Source organism: Apostichopus japonicus, chromosome 23 (genome assembly GCF_037975245.1).
Source record: "Apostichopus japonicus isolate 1M-3 chromosome 23, ASM3797524v1, whole genome shotgun sequence".
NCBI classification, from domain to species: domain Eukaryota; kingdom Metazoa; phylum Echinodermata; class Holothuroidea; order Aspidochirotida; family Stichopodidae; genus Apostichopus; species Apostichopus japonicus.
In genome coordinates, this window is record NC_092583.1 from 14,661,257 (window position 1) to 14,676,692 (window position 15,436).

The 15,436-nt window shown below is 35.3% G+C and overlaps 2 protein-coding genes across 2 annotated transcripts in view; one reads left to right on the top strand and one right to left on the bottom strand.

Moving 5' to 3' along the window:
* LOC139964658 (elongation factor Ts, mitochondrial-like) lies at window positions 1-8,413 on the top strand. Its single transcript, XM_071966449.1, has 7 exons — window positions 1-289; window positions 1,222-1,376; window positions 1,717-1,845; window positions 2,785-2,907; window positions 3,339-3,492; window positions 4,345-4,554; window positions 5,768-8,413. Exons 1-7 carry the CDS (start codon window positions 232-234, stop codon window positions 5,962-5,964), a joined length of 1,026 nt encoding a protein of 341 aa, XP_071822550.1. The 5' UTR covers window positions 1-231; the 3' UTR covers window positions 5,965-8,413.
* Window positions 6,724-15,436, bottom strand: part of LOC139964659 (guanylate kinase-like) — a 21,589-nt gene continuing 12,876 nt past the window's right edge. The window contains exons 6-7 of the mRNA XM_071966450.1: window positions 14,707-14,791; window positions 6,724-14,147 (exon numbers count right to left, since the gene is read on the bottom strand). Coding sequence (XP_071822551.1) covers window positions 13,981-14,147; window positions 14,707-14,791 — 252 coding nt within the window. The 3' untranslated portion in view covers window positions 6,724-13,980. The remainder of the gene's footprint in view (window positions 14,148-14,706; window positions 14,792-15,436) is intronic.

Consider the following 15,436-nt stretch of genomic DNA (forward strand, 5'->3'; position numbering starts at 1 on the left):
AAGGCAGTGACATTAACATTTCTGTGTTGCTCATTGTATCGCAGGAAAAAAAATACTACGCAACTTATTGTGACTGAAAATACATGTGCGACAGCTGGTGATGTAACGTTGAGTTTCCAACGTAGGTACCAGTAATGCGAAATCATATTAACACGCAGCTGTCAGCACTGATACTGTGTGATAGCCTTGGTCTTAACATCAATGAGTAAGTGACAGTGGAACGTAACTTAGATGGCCTCGATTGCTACGAATTTGTACAATTCTGCAACTGCAACTATGTGGGTTCGAAGTGAGTGATGTGGTAACAACTACTAATTAGACCCATGTTTTCATTATAATACTCTTTCCGTTGGCTAACAATCAGTCACTTAGTCTTAGGTTAGGCTATGGTAGGCCTAACACTAAGTAAGGCAAGAATATGTATATTGTAATGTAAGTTACACTAATACTAATGGAATTGCAACATAGGTCTCAAAACATCAGAGAATCTAGAAGAGATATGCACTGTGGATTGTTGTAGTGTATTTGTTCACTGTAAATCAGAGGTATGGTGGTATATGCTAACAATAACATTGCCCCTAAACTACAGTACATGTAATGTACTTTTGAAAACCATTCTTAATAAATAACCATTTATACAGTGCAAGACAGAAACATACATTTTATATTCCTACTCCTAGGTAGCTTCACAAAGTATTTCCCCAATTTATCAGACTTAAATAGTAAATTATAATGCATATTCAAAGTTTGATGAGGTTCTCTATCTTTGACAATTTTGACTCAAGATTTTGACTTAAGAAGTATAAATCTATCATATTCTGGTGGAATCTGATCAAAGTATGGGTGTAATCACATGATCGAAAAAATGAAACTAAATTGCAGAGCAAAATCAAAGAGAACATCATTAATGTAGCTTTGACCTTTAAGAGAAGATAACTTGTTCTCTTAGCATCAATAAGTGACCTTATAAAGAACTGTATCTTACAAAGAAGTGATACATTTAATTTACAGAGACTTTCTAAGGACTAAGGCTACTCGTTACGTAAGTAACTACATTTTAATCTGTATGTGGCATTGAAAGTAGAAAGTATGACTCCTGTATGTACATAACAGCATCTTAATTTACTTTAAGCAAATTAAACTAATGAAGAGATATCACAACAATAATTAATAAATTTAGAATGTAAAATCTCTATTATTTCATTCCTTATTTCTCAACAGAATCAGTGCATTTTGGTCTAAACCGCCTCTTTCATCAAACGTCAAGTTCATCATCTAGTGTCAAAGGGAACTTGTCCAAGCTAAGGAAAAAGACAGGATTTAGCTTCATTAACTGCAAGAAAGCTCTAGAAAAGTTTGAAAATGATATTGAGAAGGTGAGAAATATATTCTATGCTGTTTAAAAAGTCTCTTGAATTTAGTAAATATTGATTTATTTAAATATGCCAAACAAAGCACCAAATGTGTGTCCCTCAATTTGAAATTCTCTTGAAAATCTATAGACATATACATGTCAAGTTGTTGAAAAATGAAACTAGTAAGACCACAGTACGTAATCTGTCAAATGTTGTTTCAAGAATAATTAAATTGCCAATTAAGTTTAGAAGACCATGACAATATCCCAGGTTATTGTGAAATTTTAAAAAGAAACAGTGCACTATTGCAGAAGGAAACATTCAGCTACGTTGCATATCGTCGACATTTTCTTATTTTCAGGCTGAAGTTTGGTTGAAGGAGCAGGCACAGAAGGAAGGATGGAGTAAAGCAACTAAGTTGAAAGATAGAGCTACAGCTCAGGGGCTGATTGGGTTGATATGTCAAGATCAATGTGCTACTATGGTAGAGGTAGGTCTTAAGTCTACCAAACTTAAAAGAGTGTGTAAAAGTAAGTTGGCCTGATGTTTAGATCCTAGCAGGATCTTCTTCAAAGGCTTAAAACTTAAAAGAGAAACAAATTTCTTGATTTGTTAATAGGAACACTGTGCTTATTATGGTAAAGATAGGTTGCAAAGAAATGTAACCTTTTTTTGGGCTAAAATGTCAAGAACACTGAGTTACCAATATAGGTGTTGAGGGCGCCACCAGCTTGAGGTGCAGAAGGTGCTAATTTTGTCTTCGTTGACAGAGGCGATAGTTTTGTCTGATGCACCACAGGCATTGCTTATTTCAAGGCTCCAGTTCTGCCCTTTGCGGCACAAAGCCGGTAGCAATGTGTTCCCAATCCCTGTTGTAAAGAGACTAAAATTAAAAGATTGAGCTACATCTCGGAGCTGATTGCTTTGATATGTCAAGCGTACTACACTTTGAAGGTAAACCTTGGGTTGGGTTGCAAACACAGAGATTGACAAAAATTGTGACAATTTCTCTAATTTTAGTGTGTCACTTGAAATAATTCACTTGAATGTCCATGTTTGCTGTCTTAATGAGTGTCTGGATGGATTTAAGAAATTTTGCAAAATGCCAAAATTTAAGGTAGTGCTGGTAGTGACAATGGTATTCTCAAATGTGAATCGGCCATCTCAGATAGAATCGAAATTTGAGCACAGGAAGGCAAATTGTCAATAGTAACATTCCTTCAACTGTTCTGACCTTGCATTGAGATTGCTCTGATATCATTTTCATGTAGATATCAGTTTTAAATAAAAATGTTCCAACAAAGAGGTGGAGGTCACTGCCTACCTTAGATTCCTTTCCTATGCAGTGACAACTTGTCCTTCCTTCTTGAGATAAAATATTAAGATAAAGTATGTTTTTTAGTGTTTCTATCTTTCCCCTACCTTATAGGTTAACTGTGAAACAGACTTTGTAGCACGGAACACCAAATTTCAACATTTTGTCGGTCAAGCTGCATCTTCTACATTAGCTGAATGTAAGAAGATGAATCACTCTTCAGAGAAAGCTGTCAAGGTTAGTTTTTAATAGAGTAGGGACACACTCAATAGGCAATGAGGTCACCAGTATTAAACAGTGTCAACTTTTCCAAGCCTACACTTGACTACATCTTGTCTTTCTGTTCCATCTCAAGAAATAGTAAAAAAAAATGTATATATATATATATATATATATATATAATATATATATATATATATATATATATATATATATATATATATGGAGTTTTTCTCCAATTATAACACATAAAAAACATCTGGATTTGCATGCTGCTTTCTCGCCAAAGACCTTTGAATATTGCCATTTACAAAACAGTATGAAGCTTTGACTCTGGAATATTTAGTCCACAATATCACTTTTAGATTTGCAGAGATTTCTTCATCAATGCAGATGATATTCAGAGCTTCTCTTGAAAACTGCTTTTAATATTTTCCTACACTTGTCAGAAAATCCTGTCTGCTGATGAGTTAAAGAACATCCCTGTTATACAGGAAAGTAAATCCCTGGGTGAGCTACTTGTACTAACCATTGGTCAGATCGGTGAAAACATGTCCCTAAGGAGGGGGATATTCATAAATGCTCCCAGTGGCAGTATTATTGGTAAGTCAGTTAGCTTATATTTTTCTTTCTTTCAGGCTGAAAAATGCATAATATGAATAATGCATGATATGTAAAACTAATATTAGCACTGTCCTGTTCTGCCCTTTAAAATATTGTATCTATATGAAAATTCAAAGGAAATGCAAATATGGAATTTTTTTTGGGTAAACATGTGTGATTGCTTCGATAGATAAAATAACTCTGTTGTGTTGTGAAATATTTAATGCTTTTCTTCAAATTTTAAGGCATAAGTCAATACAATGGTACATCTATAGCTGGTTGAATCTGAGTTCAGAATAAGTTGTAGATAATTCACAGAAATGCTATAAGGTGTTTAATAGTGTTCGTTGAAAACAAGTGGATAAGTTCAAAAGTTTGCACGTTGATGCTTTACTATTTACACCTAAGAAACCAATAAAAATATGCAATTAATAATTTAATATGGGCTAAAATTGAATGATGCCAGAAATGTGATTTTGCGTTAAGTTAAACGCAATAAACACAAACATGTCTTTAAGCCTTTTTTGAGAATTTTTCCAGTAAAAAACAGTGAAAATTTCTGATTAGTACCACTTGTTTAATTTGTAATGTGTTAGCTCCACACTGGTGCACACTGCTTTTGTAGAAACTGATTCACAAAGTCCCATGACAACAGTGTGCGGATAGTGTGACCTTGTTAAACATTGAATATTGCAGCATTTGAAGACCGGGACCCATGTCCTATCTCAGACTATATTAGTCCCTGACCTGTTTCCAGTTGACATAATTTAATCCATATCCATTAGTATCCATCTTTTGATATGTTATCATTGATTAATCTTTCCAACATTGCTACTCTTTTTTGGTCTTCAGGGTCCTATGTACATTCAGCTTTAGCAAACCCAAAGTCCTCACCGTCGGGGAAGTTTACCCTGGGCAAGTATGCTGCTCTTGTTTTATTCAGGAGGACCGGTGAGACCCAGTCAGGAACCCCATCCAGTGATATAGGTCGAAGGTTAAGTCAGCATGTGGTTGGGATGAACCCTAAGATAATAGGAGAATACAAACCACCAACAGCTGAAGGTAAGTATGGAAAGCCAAAAGGGTCACCAAACAATTATGAAGATGCTTTGAAATATATGCAAATCTTGCCGATGTAAACTAATACGTCGCTGACGTAAAAATATTTATTGCTGCTGTTATGTGTCACATACACAACCAAATGAAACATATCGTTTGACACCTACAGAAAATTTGTATGCGTTCTGCAAAAGGCTCGCAAACTACGATGATGCTTTGAAGTTTATCGATTCTGTTAGTGTACATCTAATGAGCATCATATACACATCTTTAGAAAGGCCAAAAAATTCATGTATGTTGACTTAAGTCAAAAACATTCACATGAACATAGATATATGGCTTAAGACATGGTCATATTGTCAGTGTTTTTGCCTTTCTTAAAAAAGTATCATCAGAAATGATGATGTTCAGAAAGATATTGTCCTAAAGATATGTAAACTGATATTTTGTAGGAGACCATCTGAAAGATACAGTTACCTGTGCTAGTTTATAACCAATCTATATGTTTCCAACTCTATGTGGTTGCCAGATAAACCCTTCAGTATTTAAATGGACCATAGTGAATTGCTTCAAGACCCACATTTTGAGATGCTCTAGAGGGCCGTGTATCTGAAAGATCCAGTATCCTGTGCTAGTTTATAACCAATCTATTTGTTTCCAACTCTATATCATTGTCAAATAAACACTTCGGTATTTAAATGGACCATAGTTCATTGCTTCCAGACCCACTTTTTGAGATGCTTTAGAGGGTAGCGTATCAAAAGTCTTACATAGACAGGGCTGTAAGGTCACCATAGCTGGGCTGTGTAGGACACTCCTTTTGTGCTCTGCAGTTTTACACGATATAGGCACTGCTGGTGTGTAGAGGTATTTCCAACAGTTTGTTAATGATTTAGATGTCCAATCTATTTGTTCACAACTCTAAGTGATTGCCAGATAAACCCTTCAGTATTTAAGTGGACCATAGTGCATTGCTTCAAGACCCACTTTTTGAGATGCTTTAGAGGGTAGCGTATCAAAAGTCTTACATAGACAGGGATGTAAGGTCACCATAGCTGGGCTGTGTAGGACACTCCTTTTGTCCTCTGCAGTTTTACAAACTAAAGGCACTGCTGGTGTGTAGAGGTATTTCCATCGGTTTGTTAATGATTCAGCATTTCTGTTGCCTTGCTCATTGACACATTAGCTAATTTAAAGTTTCCTGTCTCTTGCACAGAACTTGAAGCGCAGAGTGAGCGACCTACAACTGAGGAGGAGAAGAAGGAGAAAGAGGGCGATGGAGAAACTATTGAAGATGAAATGCTTAAACAAGAGTATCTCTTGGATCCCAGCTTAACAGTTGGCGACCTCCTCCTCGAAGAAAATGTAGAGGTTATAGACTTTGTCCGTTTTGAGTGTGGAGAAAGCAACTGAATTTTGTGAAGGATCTGCTGTCGCCATGGATACCTGGTTGCTAAGGTCAACTGAAGACTATCAGAAGGTGCTTTCAGATATAATTTCAAGCAGAAAGAACATTAGTGTGTGCTTAGAGATGGCAGGGTTAGTTGACTTGGCTGATAGAGGAATATTTGTCCTGTGCTATTTTAACTTGTCAGGGAGGGGGGGGGGAATATATGGCCCATGAGATGGGAAGGAACAATGGTTGCTAAACAGAAATGGGAGGGCATGTGGGGGGGGGTGGAGGGTGACTGGACAATTGGGTGAGGGGGTACAGGGGATCCTGGAACAATTTGTTTTTGTTGCTTTCTTATATTGTTTGATTCTAAGCCAAATACAGATCATAACAGATGAGACATTTTACTACATTTGCTGCAACATGTGTTTGGCAAATAACCCTGGAATGAGTTTGAAGGAAGAAAAAAGAATAGTCACTTAAAGCTTGATGTCATTGGCTAAAACTTGGGAGTTATGATGACAAAGATGGGGTGGGAGGGGAAGATGAGGTGCAGTCTAGATTGAAAAAGAAGGGTTTTCTCTTGGTTTTAAGAGATGACAGTCAAACAGACAGATGCAACAATTACTATTTTAATAATTGTTCCAGCAGTGTTATTTTGTTTACTTTGTGTCAGCTTAATGATGGTAAATCATACATTGATTCATCATTTGCATAATTAACAGACTACTAATGAAACAAGACGAACAATAATGGAAAAGAAGGAGAGAAAAAACATGTCCAGTTTTCAATTATTTATGTCAAACACAACATAAAATGTGGTAGTTTGCAATTTGAAAAGAGAGGTGAACACAATAAGTAAATAACGTTTCAGTCATTTGTATCCCTGCCAAATTAGCTAGTCAGCCCAAACTGATCACAAATTTTGTTAAATTATGAGACAATTTTTGATGCCATTCCTGGTATATTTTTGAACATTCTGTGAATTGAATTTTCTAATTCTACCTTCCTGAAATATCTGAGAGTTAGGCACATTCAGAAACTGTTAGCTTCAGGTTTTGGAGAAAATACAAATGACTTTTAGAAATAACTTCTTGTTACATGTTGACTCCCTAATACTAAAACTAGCAACATGTCGAAACTAGCTTTATTGCAGGTACATAACTGGTCACCACCTATTTGCTATAATTGCTATTATATCTTCAGATTCCTGATATGGTTTCTGGTGCAAAAAACAAGAAAGTGCAGTCTCAGACTGCTATCAATTGCAAGTTATGAATAAATCTAAAAAAATTCTACAAAATATAAGTTTATTGAGAAAAGAACTATTTCTTGTGTAATTAAAAAAAAACACTGCTTTCAATTCTGTAGTTGAAATGTTTGGTTACAACATAAAATTTGATGCAAGTACAACTTAGGACACTTACAGTGTATTGAGAAAAAACCCAGTATTGAGGAACACTTATTAATTTTGGTATTTTCCTCAAATCTGGGGAAAGCCCATAGTTGAAATATGAAACATAGAGGGACAGTCCTTAAATCTAGAGCAAATCATCTCCCTACAGAGAGCAATCTATTATGTATTAATGTAAATCTACATCAAATGTATATCTACATTAATGTATAGCTCTATACAACTCCCATAGCCATAATGAAACATAATAGGAAACCGAGTCCTTATTTCTAGAGCAATCATCTTCCTACAGAGCGCCATCTATTGTTGCATGAATTTAAATGTATGTTAATGTATATCTACATTAATGTATATCTACATGAATCTATAGTTCTATACAACTTCTATAGCCATAATGATCATATATCTTACAATAAACATGGCTACCAAAACTTCCCAGAGTCACATAATTGGCCTTATACAGGGCAACATAAAGTTCCCGGAGTAATATACATTACCATCTATACGGCTATGTAAAGTTCCGAGAGGCATATACATTACCATCTGTATGGCTATGTAAAATTCTCTGTAACCTATGTGAGGCTCTGTACCAGGCTAGAGAATGATGTCCTTATAGTTTCCTCAATGTCTCATACAGTTTGTGATGTTAGGAATGACTTTAGGTATACAGTATTGCATATATCTTATACAGGTCAGTCTTACCAAAGTAGCAGTAAATCACCCCCTAACATTTGAAATGCTAAACGATATATCACTCCAAATAGAACACTGTTTGTGTTCACCACCTGATAGACTGATTTAAAATGATAGCATGGATGAAGATTACTTATGCATCACTTTTTCTAAACTTAAACTTTTGAACATTCTACTTGCCTTAATGCTAACGACCACAAAACAATTTGAAATAATTACTGTTACGAGTTCACTCTACTGCTTAAACTAAAATGTTATGGCTGTTCTTTGAAGAGCCATTTGTATGACACGAGATAATAACTTACTACACAAACCCTGACAAGTTTGGCATTACTGTTGTTTTAGCTTAAATCAGCTATGTGCAGCAGCACGAAAAATAGACCAACTTTTGCTACCAGACTATTCTACTTACTGTGTGCAGTAATCAAAGAAATGAAGAGATGTATAAAAATGTAACAAAACATCTACAAAAGAAGCAAAAAATCAAGCTAATAGTGAAAGGAGAACACTAATTAGGTATTCCACATTTTCATGATTTAGGTATAATTAATTTCCCAAATCAATATTAAAAAAATTTGCTGGGTAAAATGGTTCATCCCTGAAGAGAACGAAATAAGTAACTTTGCTGTATATATATATATATTTATTTTCACAAGGAAAAAAAACTGAAAAGCAGTTGGTTTTAACAATTCTTTCATCATGTAGCTGTTTGAGTTTTAATATTTAGGGGCTCATTACTCCACTATTTGTTATTATTATTTGATTAACGCGAAAGTTTTTGACAACAGTTGAAAGTGATAATGTAATGAATTATTCATAAGTTCATGCAGTAAAATAGGACAAATTAAAACGTGTGAAATATACACAAACATTAAACATATCAGTTTGGATTGAATATGAAACATTCACCATATTGTTTTTTTTTTTAACAGTTTTCTCATAAAGCATAGTACCAATAAACCATATTTCAAACAAGTTTACACGTATCTCACTTTAATAACGACTAGTGGGTTAGTAACATGAAGCAACTGTAGCTACCAAACCATCCCCTGAGGAAATAGCTACGCCACATCCAAGCAGGGAAATATAATGTAAAAATAATGAAATAGTAAAAGTGTGGGTAACAAAAAAACAAAAAAAAGAAGATATGGTGAAATTTTAATTTCAAAAAGTTTATGAGAAAAATCAAAAAGCAAAATAATATGTCAATATTGAAATAATACATCCCAAGCCCCCAAAAAGCAATATTTAGTCATTTTTTTCTAACAAGTCTACATCCGATGGGGCTGAGAGCGATTCCTTGCACTTCCGCCAAACATTTTAAATACTGATCCAGATGAGGATACAAGCTGATATGGCTGAAAGAAATGTACTTTTAAGGATCGGTTGCAACAGTTTTTCGTTCCTTCTACTGAAATGAGCCATTTCAATATACAACAACTACATATGTGAGTGTGGTTGTTCTGGATAAGGGATTCCAGAGTAATTACAAATCTCATTTGAATATTATACAAACAGAAGCAACGGAGACAAACTGTTCCTTTATATGTGTCCCATTTTCAGGAAAAGGTTTATTCCACGTCAGATTTTTGAGCCTAACATTTCACAATTTTGTCCCATATTTCATAACGAATAATGAGCTATTGTATCAGTCATTGTATGGACGAGTTTCTCCTGGCATATAACTATGCTTTGGGCAAAAACAGTTGAATGTCAATTTTCAATGTTATCCGAATCAGTGAAAATAGCAAATATTTTCATATCACCATTGCAGTTTTTGTTTTAAACCACAAAAAACATACAAAAAAACATAAAACAAATGTGCAGTCATACTTTCAAAAACTTGGTACCTACCATAGGTAATCTAACCAGCTATTTCACTGAGAAGGATTTAGTTTCAATCTTTGTTAAAATTTGGAAATTACTTTATTTCGAGACAAATGTTTGTAATAATGTTTAGTGATAGTGTATAATTAGACAGATAGGTAGCGTTGTAAGGACTATACTAATTAAGAACAGCGTGCAACGTTTCACTGGATGCTTCTATCACATATCAGATAACGAGAATGACGATACACTAAATCTTGTAATACTGGCCTTACACCCCAGAGGAAATTATACACCGCTGAACAAGAACAGCAGCTGTGACCTCATCAAAATATAATCAAGAAGAAATAACTGATGACAAATAAAAGAATAGTCAAATGAAAGCAGGAAAGTTGAAAGAAATACCATAAAAAAAAGAAGATTAAATAAAGTTTGCAATATAAGGATTAGTCCTAAGGATCCTATCGATTGTTTTTTGTCAGTTCTCAGGTCATAAAGAATGTGAATGGTATCCTATGGCTGTGCAAACTCATGTTAAATATCATAAATAGTTGTTGTAGTTTTGGCAAACTGTTAGTGTATAAACTCATGGTAATGTGGTACAGTAATATTCATTGTTTAAATTCTTAACCCAACAATTCACACTATGCTGCATGATATGAGAGAAAAAAAGGGGGGGGGGTGGGTAGAGGAGGGTCTGCTTTGGAAACAAAGAACTTACTTTTGGTATTGCATATCAACAAGTCTCACTTTTCCCATCCTCCACCTCCCTCTTTCTTTGATCCTCCCCCCCCCCCCCCCCGGCTAGTTCATCATAGAATCACACCTTACAAAATAAAAAGTAGCATCTTTAAGTTTTTCTTTCTAAGAAGGAGGTAGATTATGCAAACAAAATAATAGAGTAACTAAAAAAACTAAAAATAAAAGAACTGGACACTTCAGATAAGGGAGGTAACACCTAAAGTTGACCCTGTAAAAATATCTCAAATCCTCAGGGGGTATGCAACATTCCAACACAATTCCAATGATAAGAAAATTTAAAGCATTTTTGGTCACAATCGTTTGAGATATATCTTCTACATGTCAAGAATGACTATTTCAGATTGGATGCATTTTTGATTCTTGTAAGCAGAGAAAAGTTATCATCTTTGAAAGGACAGATCCTCGGGATAATTTAATATCGAATGATGGAAAGTGGAACATATTCTAAGCACCCTGGTGAAAGCCGCATTGAATTACTACATACCAGTTTTGAGACACTGACAAGAAAATTGTCACAGTTTGTAACATAAGCTTACATGAAGCACACCGGTGTGATATCACACAAAAAGATTTCTTTCTTTTTGTTTAGCTTTTCATTTCACTCTTTTATCATTTTGAACTTGGATCGGTTCCAACTTTACCTAAAGAGGAGGTGAATTCAGTGATGAACCAATGAAATGATATAACTAATAAAAATCTCAATCACAGATGTGTACCATAAGTGAACTTGAAACAAACAAACTGGCGTGTTGTGATAGTAAATAGGACAACAAAATGTTCTGCTTTGCTTCTATTTTAAACTCTGCCATTTTTCATTATGTTGGGTGGGGTTTCAACGTCACCTTCAGGATCTGTGATAAACCCCCATTAAATGTGATGTACTGATATTGTCATATATCATAATTTTGAACTAGAAAATTGGACATACATTCTCAAGGATATGTAAATATAAACAGCTTTTTCAATGTGCATCTGTGACATAAAAACAGTGTGAATTCCACCATGATGTCTGGATATATTCCTCTTTCCTCACCTCACTCAAAGAGAAGAAAAAGAAAATTTAAACCGGAGTCTAACATTTTGGCCCTTTTTGGATTTTTTTTACACCTTCATAAATTTGATCAATTTATACTAAGATCAGAGAATGTCTTCAAGGCAAAAGTTAACTATTCTTAGATTAATGTGCTGTAGTTAGCCACCCATGGATGTCCACAGTAGAATCCAAAGTAGGACAACCACACTCCCAGTTTTTGATAACTGGTTAAAATGCCAAAGTTGAATGATCTGATTTCCCACTGATATAACCATCAAAACTAAACCCGAAAGTCCTACTTTTAAACGAGAAGAGCACAATTTTGGTTTGCCCCCCTTTTTAAAAACATCCCCATCCCCACCCCCTTTAAGGATGCCCATGGCAGATGTCTGACTTCCTATGAGGTCACAGGGTCAGATAAAGACACAGCTACTGAATTTTTATCGGGTCCATATCATTATCATTCCACTTTGTCTTTTAACATGATGAAACAATTTGAAAGACTACTAAGATGGAAATATGCATAAATTTTAACCAAATTGACATTGCACAGACAGTACAGTACTCTACTGGTGTTAAAGTGTCAACATTCAACAAAACACAACATTAAAAAACTCCCCAACACGAATTACTTTATCAAGGTTCTTGAGTCTAGGAACTGAAATACCAAACGAATCTAATCTATGATCTTAAGACACCAAACTGAATTCATGGGATGGTAGTAAGATCCTTCAGGAGAAAACCAGTGTTTGTTTCTTTTGTGTTGTCTATAATGAAGATTGCCAACACTCTACGGCTACTACTAATTTAAATGAGTTGTTAGTGTCTTAGAAAAATCACAATAAGGGAAAGACATTTCTGTGAAAATTAAAAGCAAAATGGGGAGGGGGAAAAGATGGACCAAGAAAGACTACAAACCACCCACCCTCCAGGTCACTGCTTCTTCAAAATCTTCCTATAAGCCAGGGATCATCATACATTCTTACAATTCAGAAATCACCTGATGGTGACATTCATTTTAATCCAGACTATTACTTGTCAGGGATTATCTTCCCAAAACTTGAGCAAAAGTTTATCAGGTGAAAATACTTTACATTTAAAATGACCATATCTTGAAGTGGGGAACCAGATTATTGAGATGTAGGGTTTTCAATTACCACTAGAATATATTTGAGAATATTTTCACTTCCATTTAAATGATATATTTGCTGCCAATATATTTGTGATCCCTCTAAAAGTTTCAAGGATGTCAGTATTTCTCTTTGCATTTCACCACAGGAAAATTGCTAGAACTTTCAAAATGTGCATTCCTGGAGGTTAAAAACAAAGATAACAATGAAAGTTGACAGTGTTAAATCAAGGCCCCACAAGACTTTTTAAAAGATAATCACTGGTCACTTGTTGCGTTCACAATCCCAAGGTTGCACAATACAAACAGTCGCTCCCAGGGTACTTCTGTGTGCCAGACATGGGCTTTACCGTGGCCACATCACATATCTAGTGCACACATTATACAAACAAGTTACCTCGCAGGTCTCCGTTTATACACCTGGGTGAAAAGTGAGGCAATTGAGATCAAGTGCATGAATTCCCCTATGGGAAGTCCCCCAGGGGGACACATAGATGTGGTGTACTGCAGTGCCCCAGGACGGATTGTTTGGATTGTGCTCAATTTAATGTGTGGGTGTGACAAGTTAACCAATGACCAGTGGTTAAGTGTTGTAAAGTCGTGTGAGAGGGCCTTACCCTCATACAAGACTGTAAACCTTCAACTTTAAGAACACGACGTAATGATCGAGGCCAAGACTACGACCAACAAGTCCAGTATTCTACCATTTTGCACAATGCTCTGAGACTCTCTCAAAAATCCTTAGACACAGAGGAGTTTCCTTAAACTTACATGAGGAAAAGTGTCTTGAAAATGTGGGTGAGATGCTTACTACATTTTGGCATATTAGTGACCATTATCAATCAATTTTCTAGCAGATTTTGGGCACAGCAACAATGACCTTGAAGTGACACAAAACTGTATATAAGAATATTAAGATTCACTGCGCTAAACCAAAGTCAGGATTATGTATTTATCTTGAAGTGTGGTTAACCTGTACAAAATTAGCACCGGGCAGTGTTTTCCCATTAAAATCGTAGTTGAGCTTATAAACCCAAAAGCACCCAAAAAATATAAATTAACATTGATATGATTTTGTTCCCCAGTTAGAGATAAAAAGGAAGGGACGATTCTTGCAAAATATAAAGTTATCTGTGTCATAAATATAAATTTCTTCAAATTTCTCTGCAGTAAATCAGTTAACTGTTACCGTTGACTAACCCATCCGATTTGCCGTCGTTTTGCTGATGGCTTCTAGCTTTAACAAATTGTTTCCCAATTTCTTCTATATTTTTGAGATTCTCATATGCCTTGGCGATGTCGTCGTTGACGATAATGTGACTGCCGTTGGCGACTTCTTTCTCGACTGAAAAGACAAATGAAAAGATCAAAGAAATATATATAAAAGCATGTCAAAATCTTGTACCAAAAAATATTGCAAAACAAAATCTGTTAACACACAAAAAGTTATCTACTAGAAAAGAGGTTCAAATGCCTGAAATTTTGAGAATAACTAGCATCTTCTTTTAAGAGAGCCGGGTGAAATTTAATTTTTTAACAAAGCTACAAGTAACGCAGCTCTGCAAATACAACTGACTGAACTTTCACAGAGCTTTGTCGCAACCAAATATAATAATATTCACAGCAGCAAAGAAAATTTTAGCCAGAAGCTTAGAACACGATTCGAACTGGTGACCTCGGGAATAAAGGTCCAAATGAGATGATATAAATAAAGCCCTACATTGGTTGCTATTTATATCAAAACTATATCACACCACCTGTCAAAATTCTTATTTGAAGATACTTTCAGAGTTTTTGGCTAACTTCTGTCTAGCTGCAATCTTTGCTCTAAGGAATGTCCTAAACAAGGCCACTACAAAGCAAAAGTTAGGAAAGCGACCTATTAAAGGTTGATTCAAACTTACTGAATTTCATCTCCTTTTCTGCAGTTTGCAGCCTCTTCTGTATTGCTTCTTCACTCTCTGTTTTTCTGCCTCTTAGCCTCTCCTCCTGTTAGTCAACAAACACAGACATATATTTTAGCAAAACTATGAAAAAACAAAATATACCAAGAAGGAAACCCAACCATTATACCCAATCCTTGAAGATACTTTTGATAAACAACTCCTTCAAAGAGATATAGTTTAGACAGGGTAGGGGAGATATCATGTTTCAAATCTTCCTAACGATGACATCACAGAGCCAGCAATGCTTCAATGTTTTAATGTTTGACATTATTTGGTTGAGGTGGATTTGCAAATCTTGTGAATAAGTGAAGAAGTTCATAACAGTTACCTACACATTGATAACTGTTTCATTAGAAAGTACTACTTATTTTTCAACAGTAAAATATCAACATGTTTGTATTTTTTTCCAGATCCTCCTGCAAGCAGGAACTCGCCAAGAAGCCTCATTGGCTTATCAAAGCCGCAAGCTGACCGAAGACAGTCTCAAAGATTCATATTTAACGTCCACGATTATGAATTGTCAACAACACTGTAACTGGATAACATACATTAGTGACTCGAAGTGGGGACCTTATGATTTGAAACATGAAACAATCAAAAATTTGACACATGCATTCACAACCTTGCAGCCACCCGACACAACATCTTAACATCTCTCAAACAGAACAATGTTTTGCTGAGTTACTTA

Coding starts and splice junctions, on each gene's coding strand:
- LOC139964658 (XM_071966449.1), top strand. CDS start 232: ATGGCCTCGATTGCTACGAATTTGTACAATTCTGCAACTGCAACTATG. Junction 1,846..2,784: donor AATGTGCTACTATGGTAGAG/GTAGGTCTTAAG, acceptor CCTACCTTATAG/GTTAACTGTGAAACAGACTT. Junction 4,555..5,767: donor CAAACCACCAACAGCTGAAG/GTAAGTATGGAA, acceptor TCTCTTGCACAG/AACTTGAAGCGCAGAGTGAG.